Source organism: Drosophila miranda, chromosome XL (assembly GCF_003369915.1).
Source record: "Drosophila miranda strain MSH22 chromosome XL, D.miranda_PacBio2.1, whole genome shotgun sequence".
NCBI lineage: Eukaryota > Metazoa > Arthropoda > Insecta > Diptera > Drosophilidae > Drosophila > Drosophila miranda.
This window is the reverse complement of record NC_046673.1, coordinates 6,322,690-6,337,181: the sequence shown is the minus strand read 5'-3', so window position 1 is coordinate 6,337,181 and position 14,492 is coordinate 6,322,690. Positions and strand designations below refer to the sequence as shown.

General features: G+C 41.8%; 3 protein-coding genes and 1 long non-coding RNA gene across 6 annotated transcripts; 1 reads left to right on the top strand and 3 right to left on the bottom strand.

The window, feature by feature from the left end:
• Positions 1-3,947: 3,947 nt before the first annotated feature.
• On the bottom strand, positions 3,948-6,224 carry LOC108162651 (lanC-like protein 3 homolog). 2 transcript variants are annotated; one of them, XM_017297488.2, is made up of 2 exons: positions 5,898-6,224; positions 3,948-5,810 (listed from the first exon to the last, which is right to left on the bottom strand). In XM_017297488.2, exon 2 carries the CDS (start codon positions 5,720-5,722, stop codon positions 4,460-4,462), a length of 1,263 nt encoding a protein of 420 aa, XP_017152977.1. In that variant the 5' UTR covers positions 5,723-5,810; positions 5,898-6,224; the 3' UTR covers positions 3,948-4,459. The 2 variants fall into 2 exon arrangements, with proteins under 2 accessions (XP_017152977.1, XP_017152986.1); XM_017297497.2 differs by having other exon boundaries at positions 5,926-6,224.
• Positions 6,225-6,646: 422 nt separating this feature from the next.
• LOC117188383 lies at positions 6,647-7,673 on the top strand. The gene is made up of 3 exons (XR_004472561.1): positions 6,647-6,970; positions 7,250-7,354; positions 7,411-7,673. It is a non-coding gene; the product is annotated as an uncharacterized LOC117188383 (long non-coding RNA).
• Positions 7,674-8,083: 410 nt separating this feature from the next.
• Positions 8,084-9,778, bottom strand: LOC108162665 (growth hormone-inducible transmembrane protein). Its single transcript, XM_017297509.2, has 6 exons — positions 9,322-9,778; positions 9,147-9,258; positions 8,926-9,067; positions 8,516-8,852; positions 8,313-8,445; positions 8,084-8,247 (listed from the first exon to the last, which is right to left on the bottom strand). Exons 1-6 carry the CDS (start codon positions 9,530-9,532, stop codon positions 8,166-8,168), a joined length of 1,017 nt encoding a protein of 338 aa, XP_017152998.1. The 5' UTR covers positions 9,533-9,778; the 3' UTR covers positions 8,084-8,165.
• A 1,570-nt stretch (positions 9,779-11,348) lies between these two features.
• Positions 11,349-12,455, bottom strand: LOC108162674. 2 transcript variants are annotated; one of them, XM_017297521.2, is made up of 3 exons: positions 12,011-12,455; positions 11,812-11,953; positions 11,349-11,748 (listed from the first exon to the last, which is right to left on the bottom strand). In XM_017297521.2, exons 1-3 carry the CDS (start codon positions 12,093-12,095, stop codon positions 11,484-11,486), a joined length of 492 nt encoding a protein of 163 aa, XP_017153010.1. In that variant the 5' UTR covers positions 12,096-12,455; the 3' UTR covers positions 11,349-11,483. The 2 variants fall into 2 exon arrangements, with proteins under 2 accessions (XP_017153010.1, XP_017153018.1); XM_017297529.2 differs by having other exon boundaries at positions 11,812-11,950; positions 12,011-12,453.
• Positions 12,456-14,492: the final 2,037 nt, after the last annotated feature.

The following is a 14,492-nucleotide window of genomic DNA, read 5'->3' as shown; positions in this document are numbered from 1 at the left end:
TGAATGCAGGAATTAGATGCATGGAATTCGGTTTAAAACTGAATCAAGTTTGTTTCAAAATTGTGCCAAGCTCCTTCCACTCCCACAACGGACGAAAATCAGTGGCCTCCGCAATTTTAAAGATACAAGAGGACCAAAAGCGCAGAATTATAGAGAATGACCATGTCTAGCAGATTGCCTGGATCAGATCGGATTGTTATTATAGCTAGAAGGAACAAATCAATTTGTAGTGGCTACACATCTCCCGAAGACACGTTTTGACTGATTTTCGTCGTGCAATGTGTGCGCCGTCTGGCGGAGTAGAGCCATAGACTGAGTATCGGGCGTAAATGTAGAGTTGCGGCCGTAACAGCAAGTCACAACGTTCCCCCTCGTTTTTGTTTAGTTGATATTTCCTTTTGTTTTGGTTTTAAAGTAACTTCCACCGTCGTGTCACAATAGCTGTAACTTAAGAGTGTTTGTACACGGAGCGTTTTCCGCATTAATGTTAATTCACGGATGGGGGTGTGTTAGTTTTTTCTGCAAACGAATCAAAGTCTATACAAGAAAGAGAAAAGTCGATCGATCCAGTTGAGTATTAGGGAATAACTTTTATTACAAATCTTAGTGCTTGAGTACTGGGCATAAGAGAGAGAATACAGTGGTGAATTTAGTACAATTATGGTGAGAGTAAATACAAAAAGTGAGCGTAGGCTCTCTATTTTACGAGGGTCATTTGAATACTTGTTCCTTAAAGGAGTTTGACCGAACAATGAGTAAGTGGGAAAGGTGTCATATCCATGCTGCTTATTTAGGAATTAGAGAAAAACAAAAGATTCAGGGCTTACAAATTGTAATTGCTGATACTTAGCTTCTGAGCAGAAGGACAGTCCCTTCTTTAAAGTCTCTTCGTGCCTGTGTTTCTCTCGCCGATCAGAATATGGCGGAAAACACGAGGGTAACAAAAATACGTGTTCTGTTGAGAGAGTGAGCAAGTCTGCATCATTTTTCATTATTCTCTGTCCATTTTTCGAGCTCTGGTTACAATACTATGTGGACTCACTCATTTAGAGCTCACCGATGCCACTCGATGGTTGGGATGGGTTGGTGGGTCATCGTCCTTTAGTGGCCGTATCCCAGCGGTATTGCCACTTTCTGAGGCTCTGTTGCGATCACGTGGACTGCCTCGTCCAAGACGGTCCGGAAGGCGCAGATTATGCCCAGTGCAGAGAGGCGGTGAGTGGCTGCCATACCCTGGGCGTAGCTTGATGTTTGGAGGGCATTGGTCCAGTCCAATGGAGCCCAACCAGCACCAGCCACTGATGAATGCGGGCAAGACGGACAAGTCGTTTGCTACCACTAGAACTGCTACACCATCCGCAACGTACACCACCTCCGTGGAGGAGTCTGAGTCGTACATTGCGTTCCACAGTAGGGGGCCCAGCACTGACCCCTGCGGGACTCCTCCAGGTACCTCGTATTGCTCCTTTCCCTCCTGCATCCTGTGGCGTAAAAAAGTAGCCTCCTCTTGAAGTAGCTTTGTCCCATCTGCTGTAGGTACATGGGTGTGTTGAAACCATCAAAGCCTTAGGTTGCAGCTCCTTCTAGCTGTGTTGAATGTCCACCTAGTGTCTAGGGTAACCATAAGGCAGTACTCCTTTCCGCCGCCCTTCCACTAAGTGCTGGCAATTGCACTGGAAGCAATGTCAACTACCCTACTAATGGCTTCAATCATTAGCACGCATTCAAAACACAAATACAATTACTAATTACGAGAAAGGTATGCGAGTATTAAGCTGGTCTATCCTATGGCCTCTATATAGCTGGCAAGGGACAACCAGAAACTACCTCTTTTGGTAAAAGAATCATGAATCACTCCAGATCCAGCTCAAGTGATTTCCTCCAAAGTCGTCAAAAAGCGTCAAATGTGCGTCCAAGGACTCGTACAGGAAAACAAGAACAAGCACTTGAGGCAATGCAACTAGTCCTTACCACTTTCAATAGCCAAAAATTAAATAATCCATCCTCACTGGAAAATAGCTTAGTGCAGATACCACTTGGATCGTATTATTTGCGGGCGAAAGCCTTAAACCACAAAGATACGAATACGATTGTAAGAAACTACTATCAAATGGGACCAAGTGATCGTAAATTGGAGTGCCTGATGGATCTGGTAGAGCAGATTGTGAAAGAACCCTTCTTCAACCAGCTGCGCACTCAAGAGTTGGGCTACAGTCTGAGCCTACAAAAATGCGCCGGCTACAACGTGATGGCCTGTGCTATTACAGAGACTAAGCATTCGGCTGACCATGTTGACCAACGTATCGAGACATTTAGATCTCGCTTACCAGGCCTTGTGGCACAGCTCAGTGAAACAGAGATAAATGATGTGCTCGAAACGCTGATCAGCTGCGAGGGGCTAGGCGACACTAGGCTGGAGCGAGAAGTAATCCGGAATGAAAATGAGATCGCATATACTGAATACTTCTTTAATCGGAAGCAAAAGAAAACACAAACACTGAGCAGGGTCAGAAAGCAGGACGTTGTGGACTTCGAAAACAACCTTCGAAAATTTTCTGCTCATGTGGTTGGTCGGAATCGGTCTCGAACGCTGGACATCGCGGATGCTGTGTTAGTCAGAGCTCAAAAACAGGATTCGTTAGACAAAGCGAACTTGCCGCTAACGAAATATATAACCATTTAGCCAGAAAAGAACTAACAAACGATTGCAAAAAATCAGCAAAGAAGCTGCTGAAAACGAACTTGTAAGTACACTCCCCGACACTTGAATAAGACACACCAAAAATGTACACTTCAGGTACTAATACTTCCGGCACAAGCCAAAGAAAACGGTGAATTTGAATTTTCCTCATATCTCTATTCAATTTAGCATAAATTTAAAAACAAGAATAGAAATATTCATTTAACTAGATTAAGGAAAACAATTTAATTGAAATAACTCAAATTGCCGTTCTTAAAAAATGCGACACTTAAATACGATACTCACATTGAAACATTTTTTATTTGGGATGTGGTCGCGACCGGACATCGAAAAAATTCTCAAAAATCAATTAGAGTGTGCTTATTATGAGAAAGTTATGGCAAGTCTTTTTCAAAGGACGAAAAATCGAAAAAAAAAAAAATGCATCGCAGGAAGTAGGCCCATTAATAATGAAAATAAATGAGAAAATTGGTGTGTTAGGTGTGTTCTGAGTGATTTCATAAAGAACGGATCAAGTTATGGTAAAAACTAACAAAACCGAACCAAAATTGCTACATCCGAGACCGCTATGCAATCTGTTCTGCGAGACGCATCTAAAATACACGACTAAAACTCGATTTAAAAATCTAAAACTGTACTTTAAGCTAGTGCTACAATAATGAAACGTGTTTTTCCGAAGACTCCACACCTTTAGCGACTGTAATTATTAAAAAACACCTCAACTTTGTAGCATACTTGATAAACTCGCCTTGATAAATAATCAACTGGTCCACGCCGTAATAGGATATTGCTCACCTCAGCATAATAGCGCTCACACTGCTGTGAAAACGATCCAATTATAATTCCCTTTTACTCCTCACTTCCTTTACTTCCTTGAGGATTACATTTTGGGGGGCGCATCCTCGCATTGCTCTCTCTCAGAGACACCAACACCACCGCGCCACGCTCGGCTGAGACGATTCTCCCTCACTTTTAGGCCCCGCTGCCAGCGAATATTCTTTCTTGTTTCTATATGTTTATGTAGTATTTCGACCGGTTTTTTTTGTGGGGCTGTTATTTTTGCTTTGCTGTAGCTGGTAATGCAAACAAAACTCGTGGTATGGAGGCCGAGGTTATTAGGTGTTGTTATATATATACATACATAGTGCTCTGGACGATACTGCATCTGCCGACAGACGAAATTACTCTTGTCAATAAAGCTATTGAACCTATTGACCCTATCAAAAGTCAACCCAGATACTAGTTATTTAGGATTGTAATATCTGTATAAAATAGCACAATTATTTATTTGATTTTCATTGACAAAAGACTTGGAGCTCTTTGGGAGTTACTCGTTGGTATAAAGCCTATTATGCATGTAAGTAATCGTATGCGTGTGTCTGTGTATATATATAGATGTCATCGCAAGTATATGTATATAATATGTATATAAATATAATGTATATTTATGTAATATCTGTGTGTATAAGTTGTATGCATTATGTTAATTGTTTGGCTTAAAGCGAAAATAATTTTGATATGCGAATGACTGAGAACATTCCTGCATTTGCTGCGCTCACTGGTGGATCGAAGGCCCCCTAAACTGCAGTCCACCCCGATTTGGATAACGCAATTACATTTGCGTTTTGCAACGAGAGAACTAAAATATAAAAGTAGGCGAAATGACTAGAAATAATGATAAACTTCCCGATTTGGAAGCCTTTTTTGAGCATAGGCGGACCTGGGTCCTTGGCCTTGAGGTATTCGGATATTGGGAGCTTAGTGAAAGACATCCATGAAGGGAAAGTAGGCCTGCTCCGGTTCTAGTATATCTACCAAGAAGCAGACGGTGCCGGCCACCCCCTCATACAGGCTGTGTGGGTTATCTGGGATTCGAGCCCTTTGCTTGAACTCAGAGTTGGTCAGTAGCTCCATAAACTTGTGCGCCCTGTACAGGTACTTCATTTCGTTGGTCAGTCGGAATAGAAGCAGAAACACATAGCCGTTGCCAGCAACTCCGTGACAGATTCCAGGACCTTTGCGAAGGAATCCCTTTTTCCAGACCAAATCGGCCGAGCGGCGCAAGGACGTCAAGTACTTCTCCTCCTTAAATATCAAGTAGGCCTTGGCTAACATATAAACAGCTCCCGGAGCGCCGTGGCACCAGTGCACTAGGCGCTTGTCCCTTCCCGACCGCAAGTCTTCTAGGGCCACCGGAAAGTTGCCTTCGGCGTCCTGCAGCACGAGAAAGTAGTCAATGGAGCGCTTGATTTCACGCAACTCGGCTGCCGGAGCCGAGATTGGCACTGTGCGAAACCAGGGACTGTCTAGCAGCATATGCAGAATAGCACACAGTCCGTGGGCAGCTCCCAAGTACTCTGTTCCATGGTACTGAAACATCAGCGGCAAGGGGGAATTGTTCATCTTGCTATACTCGCGACCGCTTGTCACAATCAGCTGGCAAATGGAGATTAAGTCGTCGTCGGTAATTTTCTTATCGGGCAGAACGTCGTTCAGCCAATAGCAGCCGGAGAGATAGCCGGCTCGTCCCACCAACACCTCATCGCAGCCGTTCTTGGTGTGAATGAACTCCTTGCTGGAAGGAATGCCCGACTTAAAGTTCGCCAAGTCGTTGGACAGCTCCTCGGTGTCCTTGACTGCCTGTGATATAGCTGCGGAGACGGCATAGATTCCAGCATTGCCACAGAGAAAGGAGTAGCGCTCGGCAGACCGTTTCTTAAAGCGCTCGGCATTCGCCTTGGCGTTTCGAATGAAGGCGGATGCATGCTGCAGCGCTGGGGGGTAGAGATCTCGCGTCTGCTCGCAGCTGGCCAACTTCCAGAACATGAAGGCGATGCCGGCATTGCCCACATACAAATCTCCGCGGTCGTCCTCGTCGTCATTGTTGGGGTGGCAATGTTCCAAAATGGTATCCACGTAGGTACAGATGAGATTTTTTATGTGTTCCTCATCACTGGCGAATGCTGTGTTCTCGCCGCCAATGAAATCTTGGAACGGATTCTTTAAATATCGGCGCTCCATGGCCGTATTGTTACCACTTTCTTCGTTCGGCTGGGGGTCAATTGACTTTTCTGTTCAACGTCCTGGTTTGCAATATTTTTAATTGTGCCTGTCAATGCAAAGAAAACATAAGGAAAGTCGCCAATCGATCTGCCGGCTTAGGGCGCGGTCGGGCGTCTGTCTCTCCCCCACTCACCTGTTTCAGGTACGAACGGTAGTTTTACCTGTAATGCGTATCGTCTGGCTAGTCTGCGAAGTGTTTGAATTGCTCAATTTTGTTGTTTCTTTATTGCCTTATATTGCCAAGAAATATTGTTATGGGGTTGAGCTTTGGAAAAATATTTCAATCCACTAATGTGTAGATTTGTACGCAATGACAATAATTTCACAGTAGGTAAAAATTTGGAATTATAGAGCACGCTTTGTCAAGTGCTAGCCAGCTCAATTTGAAACATTTACACACAATTTGGAAATCCTGGCATCTCTCGCCCTGGTAAAGTTTGCTAAAGGGGCGAGTTGAGACTGTGACTATCGTTTGCTAGATATGTTTATCGATGTATTCGTGAGCTTATTGCCACCTGGGGCTCTCTAATGGTTGTATTCCACTACACTTCAAGGCCAATATAGTCTGAAATAACAGACACAGCGATAAGCTTATGTCACACCATTTGCTGCGATTGGCGATAATTTTTGTTTGAATTTTTCTGCAAGTTTTTAGGTGCTCCCGTTTCTAAAATTTGTCTCTCATTTTCTCATGTCCTGTTAAACGCACCAGTTAGTACTGTTAACCGCAAAATTTAGTTTATTGCAGTGTATCCTCGGATTTTATTCCGATGTATCGGTAACCGAATCGGGCTGCGTCAGCTGGCTGCACGAAAACGCAGTGTTGCTAGTTTGGCAAAATTTGAAATTTTTGTTAGAAAAACAGTTTATTAAAAAGGCAAAAGCTAAATTGACCTGGTTATGGTGTCAATTATATCTAAATTTATTAATAAGTTATCTAGTTTTTCCTTTTGCAATTAAGATTCCTTTTGTTTCGTTTTGCGACTTCTTGGGGCAAAATTTGTTTTAGAATACTTAATCATCATCTATTAAAATATTATAGCACATGACATACATAAGTATACAGAGTGGTTACTTTGAATTCCAATTAACAAAAAAAATTGACGTCCGTAGTTCATTGATACAACACACAAACTAAAATCATGACCATTTGTCCCAACATAAATAGGTATTATTAAAACCCGGAACACAAAGAGTACCTATTAGGTTAGTCTAGACGCATTTAACAGCCAGAACGAAGCGTTTCCTGTATTATCAGAGTATTCAACATTTTGCCCCCACATTACAAAGACCGAAAATCTGTGGCATAATCAAATTTTGAAGATAGGAGATAACCGAAAACATAGAGATATCCACCAGATTGCCGAGTCTGGGTCTCATCGGATAATTATTACAGCCAGAATGAAGAAAACCATTTCGCTTGGCTGCACGAACTACAATCTCTCTCTCTCTCTTTCTCTCACTCACGCACTCTTTTTCTTCTAGTGTATGCCCCTGCCGAGAAGACATAACGGCTGGTGTTGGTGTGAGAAGAGAGAGACAGACCAAATGGAAGTAGCGGTATGGAAACAAAAAATTCTAATCAAATTGGTGAGAGAGGAAAGAGGATAAATGAAGTGCAAGAATTAACATTAAAACATAACTAGCGGTTGTGGTTCTTCTCTTTCACTCTATGTTTTTTCCATCACTCATGACAAGTGCGACAAAAAGTGAGAGAGATCGCGAATCACAGCGGTCATCCGGGGTGTTTATGCGCGGATCGGCTGCTTTCCATATGCATATCCATGTCCATTCCTTCAACAGCAGATTTACTAGACAATTTTTTAACAGAGAACGGAATAGATAAGGACCGAAAACTGTAGACGACTAACTATTTTGGTTCTTTTGTTATATGTATATTATCAGCATCAGCATGTCTTAATGTAAATGTATACAAAGATACAAAATTTAATACATATAAAATTAATCATACATAAAAAGAAACAAATCGTTTTAATTTCGCGCACCGATCACCACAAGGTGGTACCAAAAACCTCACCGATCCGATTTATTGTAAAGCATGTACTCGCACGGTAGTTGTGGTGCTAGAAAAACACTCTGCACTACATCATAACCTCCTGTCTCTTGGAGAAACATCTTAGGGCCAATAAGACCAAACGTTCCCATTCATGTTTATGTGTACGTTTTATATACATAGCTCAATATGATTTTGTCAACATCGAAATAATAGTATATTATGGGGATACATACAGTGGTCTACACATATAGATAGATAGTGTGCTTCTCGCAGCCTAAAAAGGCGTTTTTGAAAGAGATGGATCATATTTAGGGTATATAAATTTATTCAATAGTGGTATAAATATATTATCGATCTATCTTCAAAACATGTACCCTAGGGGACTCATTTTCTGCTCTGCCCTCCGCTCAAGATGGTGGCAATACGGATGAATATATTCAATACATCTAGGTAAATAGACATCGAGCTGGAGCATAAAAAATAATATTTGGGGTTACTTATGAAACACAGTGTCACACAAGATTGACTCACGCATTGATAGGGTCGAAGGGGGTATAGGAGTATTGGGGATGGACCTCAGCCTTGCGGACCATTCTCTGTGTGTCGTAAAGAAGGAAGCCACTGAAAAGCACCAGACCACCATAAAGGGATATGGATGCCAGACCTAGATGAAGATTATTATTTTGAGGGTGGATTCATAAGATTGCATATCACAGGCATCGTTTACTACTTACCAGCACCTAGTGCTGTTGTTGGCGGCAGCCACATAGAAGCCAACGAGGAGGCAAAGACAAAACCCAAACCAATGGCCAACGGGCCACCCATGTACAGGAACTTATCGCTTGGCGCACATGCAGCGATTGTGGACAGGCCACCAACAATGCCTCCGGTATAAAGAGCAGCACGAGTCAGAACCGGACCACCAATGAAACAAAGAGGTGCGATGACAGCACCTAAGATGGCGCAGTGGACCGCCCATGCGAGGTGCTTCGGTCCAATTCCTGGATGGTACTCAATTGAACGCGCTACTGCCCCACTGCCAATGACGAGCGCTAGCGAAGCAATAGACCACTGTTCGAATGAAGTGAAAGTTTTATGTTTGCTTTGATTTGTGTTGAGGCCAGTGGCGCTGGTATGTACTTACCATGATCCCGCCTCGCGAGGCCAACGATAATAGGCGGGGGGAACGAAAGACGGCAGCTGCAGAGGCTGCTGTCAGGATGCAGGATCCACCGAAGAAGGCGTAGGTGCTCTGGATGCGACTCTTTACATATTCCGGCCACATTCTATATGGAAAAAAATAATTATTTTTATTAAAATTCTATTATGTAGAATGCATAACATCTGCAAACCAACGAAACTCACATGGCATTATCGGCAATGCTCGTGTGCTTGCCCAGGCCCACACCATAGTAGCAGAGCGCTCCCAACCCGACAACTGCGGCGCCAGCAGCAGCACCTTTGCCCATCGAATACGCTAGAAGTTCGTGAAATTAAACTGATTACACAATAACTGCACATACATATTATAGTTACCTACCGTTAGCACTTGGTGGACCCATCAGTTTCTCTTTGAGAGATGGATGGCGTACCTGCTGCTCCACCACAGGAGCGCGTGTGCGTACCGGGCCACGAGCATAGTTACGCACAACAGCCACCTGAAGTTTTGATTTCAGAAAGCCCTGCGAGGATTGCTGACCAAGAAGGCTGCTACCCGGACGGGCTGCCGACAAAGCAAGTCGCATTAACATTATGCTATTGTGATGAAATTCGCGGGCCTTGACTGTGCAATAACTTTTTTTGTTTTCTTAGTGTATAGTTCTCGTTATCTGGTGCAAAGTTTTGTGTTGTATTGTTTCGTTTCCTATCCTTGAATAGATTAACCTCACTGCACTTTTGTATTGTTTTTATTGTTCTGCATTCGTTTCTACCGAAAAAATCGTTCAAAACATCGGAATATGTTTCGATATATTTTGCGGTATTATAGTTTTTTCTCGAAATTTGTATATTTTTTATATTAATATATGCTTTAACACTGTTAATATTCTATCGCTTCTATTCATTTATATTGTATCAATTAGTTGTCTTTAAATCCTAGTACTCAGATCCGAAAAAAGTGTACGCGAGAAAAATTAGAATGAATGATGAAATTATACATGTATAATTTACATGTATTATATGTATAATTTCATCATGGTGTCATATCTAGTTAGCAGCAGAGTGACCAGGTGTGCATGCTCTACGGTTACACTGCTCAGTCAGCTGTAAAAAATGTATTTAAAGTGAACAAGGTTAATGGCTTCGGCTGTAGCTCCCCTAATATTTTATTGCCAATGAAATGTGACCGCTTGCGACCACCACGAAGAAAATACGTTTTAAAGAGCAGCTCTAATTGAATGCATGCCTGTATTTCGTTCGATTGAAAATTTTGCAGCAGGTATATTGAAAACGGGTACTCAGATCAGCAAAATAAAAATCCGATTAATACTGGAAAGGCAATCGATACAAACTGGAAAAGCAAATATGGTATATTCTGGGCACGAGCAGAAGCATAATTGTAAACTATTTGTTTTTAGTGTTACATGCTAATGACATTTTAAAGGACCGTAGTCATTATAAGTTATAATTTTAAAAATCACACAATAACTATTTAAGAATACGTATATATATTGTGTCAACTTCCTATATTAACGCGCCAAAAATTTGATATCTGATGTGATATTTTTTTGTAGTTATTAGTGGTGACAGTTGCTCTAAGAGCAGAAATGTGCTGTAAAGCGCAAAAATAGTCGAATATTCAGACGCACCTGCGTTTGAAAAGAACGTAACTTTTTTTTACCACTATGTCCCCGTGATCATTCTATTAAATAAAACTGCGTTTTCAAAACGAAAAAATGTGCCCTTGTGTAAAGAGGCTATTACATAAAATTGGACAAGCTATCAATTATTCTGTTCTTATCGCTAGACCATCGATCGCCTAGAGTGTCGAAGTGATTCCATAAATCGCTAAATTTACGTTTAAACAACAGCTTACAATTAACGTTATTTGCTGTTATACTGGCATAGGCCGACCACAACAATTAGTGAAAAAGGAAAAAAGCTGTTTTTTATTGTTGTTAGTGGTGATAATGAACACGATAGGCAGAAAAGCGTAGAAATATTCGGAAAATTGAGGAAACGCAGCTGGAACGCAGCCCTAGTGTAAATGGGCTATACCTCTCTTATTTGAAAGACAGACATAGGCTGAGACAATACGCTAAATATCATCTCCTGTCTTGTCTCCCAACAGTCGAAGAGCTGTGGTACTATGGGCATTTCAACACCCGCAGCCGGTTAGATTAGCTATAACAATCGACTAAAAATTCAAACTAATGCATGATAATGCATTCAAACGCTCTCACTGCATGATTTTCCTGTAAGGGTATCTCTGTCTTTAAGATAAGTGAGCTAGTTCAGTGTCATAAGGTTAAGGTTATAGTTCAGTTAGTTCACTTAAGTGATATTTCTTTTTGTCCATTCGCTCATGAGCGACGCAACACTACTTTTGCGCCAGGGAACCTACGTGTATACAATACATATTTCCTTCGATTTATTGTTTTCCTTCATCAAATTACAACGCAACAGCTGAAACTACAACTAAGTAAGGCCTAATTCCACACAATCACAATATCAATTACAACCAAAAATGTTTTGTTGCCAAGTTTACACATAGTTTCTGCGTATGGCTCCCATGGCAGAGTCCTCCGGATCTAATCGCGGCTTTTTGTTGATGACTATCACTTCGGTAAGGTGTGACTTGCGCAGCGAGCCATTGTGGTCGTAAGTGTTTGTTTGCTCCAGTGTTCCTTCCGCGCTCGACTCGTATGTCTTGCATTCATACAGCGGACAGCACCTGGGGTATTCAAGATTAGATTCTGTTGGCGGAATGGACCTGCAGTCGCCCTTGATGGAGCTGGGCACTAGACAACTAAATCGGGCAAAAAGTTAACATATTTTAGAGTATACATATATCAAAACATTTAATGCTCACCTGTCTTCCCAGAGCTGCAGAGTGCCCAGGCACTGAACCCTCATGCATTGTTCCAGGCGTGTGAAAACCTCACCAACATACAGCTGGCGCCCGGTCTGCGTGTCCATGCAGAACTGCTGACTATAGCGATACGATGAAGCTGCTAGGGAAGCAAATTGTTGGGTGAGTTCGGCAAATGAGGCGTGGCATATTCTCTTACAGCGATACGGTAGTGCCGCCTCCCCTCCAGCGAGGATGGCGAGCAGCACGAGCATGACAACAGATGTAAGCGCTGACGATTCCATTTCTCTTGATCAGCCTGGTGAAACTGGTCTGGCCCGACGATTGCAAAGTTTAGCGCACAACTGAGTTCCGCGCAAATATCTTTCTTCGTTTTTAAATTAAACAACACGAACAGCTGTGTTCGTGCTGCGTGAGAGTGTGTCTGTGTGTAAAATCACACTCTTCCCACATTTCCAATTTGTATTTGAGGGTGTTAATGTTCGTGTGTGTACAGTGTGTTTTTAATGAATCAAATTATTTATTTTTAGGATATGGATGCCCATCGAAATAAGTCTTTAATCGAGGTTTAGAACCCATTGTTTTAATCCATTTGTGCTGGACACATCACTTGTTCTCTTGCCACTGCTCGCGAACAGCGCCCTTACGGTTCTGAAGCGCATATTACGATGATCTTCTTATCGCTTGGTCACAAAAACAGTCGTTCTTGCTTTTTTGCGCAATGTGCAAAAAACAAGAAAAAAGCAAAAAATCCCAATCCATGTTTGCGATTGTGTCCGTCTAACGTTTTGCCTGTGTATGCATGTGAGTACCTATATTACGCACAAATGTAAATACATACATCTAAATATGCTAATTTTCATGTGCGTAAGAAATGAGTATGTATGTAAATACATAGCTCTTAGAAGTTCATTTTTCAAAATTTGTTTATATTTATATTTTTTTCTCGGTACGACAGCACGGGTGGTCTTTGCCTGCTTAACATGCCATCCATCGCCATTATCACCATTGCAGATGATGGGTAACTGGAGCACATGCGTCACGAGGCATTATTTAATTTATTTTTCATTTTCTTTTTATGTACTTTCCCGTATTTCAACAACCAGTAGAATCCGATTTACACGTGCCATCAAAAGTGCTGCACTCTGCTATATGTATGTATTTAACGAATCGTATAATTCATTGAGAATAGCCTGAGGCGCACCTCTATGTGTTCAACGAGCGCTCCGGGTAATCAATTCAAGAAATTATATGACCAGCGTCGGTGGCCTCAACGACCGCATTCCGGATCACGACCCGGAAAAAGAGTACGAAGCAGTAGTAAGCTACTACAGAATTGCAGATGAGTCTCAATGCGTCTCTCGAAAGTCTTCTCACACTCGCACTCTACTTAACCATTCGGTGTGCAGTGCGAACCGATTATACTGAGTGAGTAAAGCTCTTGAGCTTACTGTGCGTTTTATAGTAACTAAATAATTGAACATTTTTTACCCTAGTGAGTGAAGACAGGATGAAGATCTGCAAGCTGGTCCTGGCATAATGACAGATAAAATAAACAAAATCGACATATATACAGTGGCGAGCACGTGTGGATACATGTTTATCACTTTTCACTTTAAGCGCCTGTAAAATCTTTAAAAATGAATCAATCCTTGTGATTTTTTTTTTTAAAGATTCATTAATTTATTGAGAATGAAAAAAGACAACAATTTCAATTCAAAGAGATCCTTTTTCTTAAGAGATTTTAGTTTTTTCAAAAAAAGAGCATGTATCCACTTTTGCACGTTTCAAATTTTTTTACTTTAATAATTTTTTAAAAATATTTGTTCCAAAGGGCCTTAGCTTTTATCATATTCCGAATAGGTATTGGCATGCTCTCGACTAAATTTAGTAGGTGCTGGCAAGGTATCATGCGCCACTCCGACCTCTCGCGCTCCCAAAGACTCACCCAATCCCTTTGGTGCAGACTCCTACTTTTCCAGTGTTTTTTAAACAGAGCCCATCGATTTTCAATGCGATTTAGATCTGGGCCATTGAGCAGGCCACTGGATTAAGTGAAAACTCGAGTTATTGGGACGATTTTTCACGAATTTAGCCTTGTGCGTCGGGCTACCGTCTTGCTATAAAGTGATCTCGGATGTGGGGAAGACACATTTCTCTATAAAATTTGACACAATGGGTTCCTAAATATGAAGATAATACTCTTTCTTCATTATTCCATCGATTTTAACCAATTGGAGAACGTTCCATGAGTGGACGCTCTGCGTACGATCGGCCTGACACCGGCAGTTAGCCAGAAAAAACCTGCCCTCTCCCACAAAAAGTGGCTGCGCATCTTATATTTAGTGAGGAGCATAGGAACTGGACCACGGAAGATTGTAAGAAGGTAATTGGGTCAGATATACCAAAATAAACCGTTTTAAGCCTGATCGAAATGAATACTACTGTTACCGCTCAAGTGGAAAGCTGAAAAATCATCAAGTCAAGGAAACAATAAAGCATGGACGAGGAAGCCTGACGGTGTAGGGCTGCTGCACTTGGTGGAACGTTCTCCAATTGGTTAAAATCGATGGAATAATGAAGAAAGAATATTATCTTAGTATTTAGGAACCCATTTTGTCAAATTTTATAGAGAAATGTGACTTCCCCATATCCGAGATCACTTTCCAGCCAGACGGTAG

Bases quoted from the DNA above. Each gene is read 5' to 3' on its own strand.
- LOC108162665 (XM_017297509.2), bottom strand. From the start codon at position 9,532: ATGTTAATGCGACTTGCTTTGTCGGCAGCCCGTCCGGGTAGCAGCCTT. The intron at 9,068-9,146 runs GTGAGTTTCGTT...TTTTCCATATAG, and splicing joins AGCATTGCCGATAATGCCAT to AATGTGGCCGGAATATGTAA. The intron at 8,446-8,515 runs GTAAGTAGTAAA...ATCTTCATCTAG, and splicing joins AACAACAGCACTAGGTGCTG to GTCTGGCATCCATATCCCTT.
- LOC108162674 (XM_017297521.2), bottom strand. From the start codon at position 12,095: ATGGAATCGTCAGCGCTTACATCTGTTGTCATGCTCGTGCTGCTCGCC. The intron at 11,954-12,010 runs GTAAGAGAATAT...TTGCTTCCCTAG, and splicing joins GGCGGCACTACCGTATCGCT to CAGCTTCATCGTATCGCTAT. The intron at 11,749-11,811 runs GTGAGCATTAAA...TGCCCGATTTAG, and splicing joins CTGCAGCTCTGGGAAGACAG to TTGTCTAGTGCCCAGCTCCA.
- LOC108162651 (XM_017297488.2), bottom strand. From the start codon at position 5,722: ATGGAGCGCCGATATTTAAAGAATCCGTTCCAAGATTTCATTGGCGGC.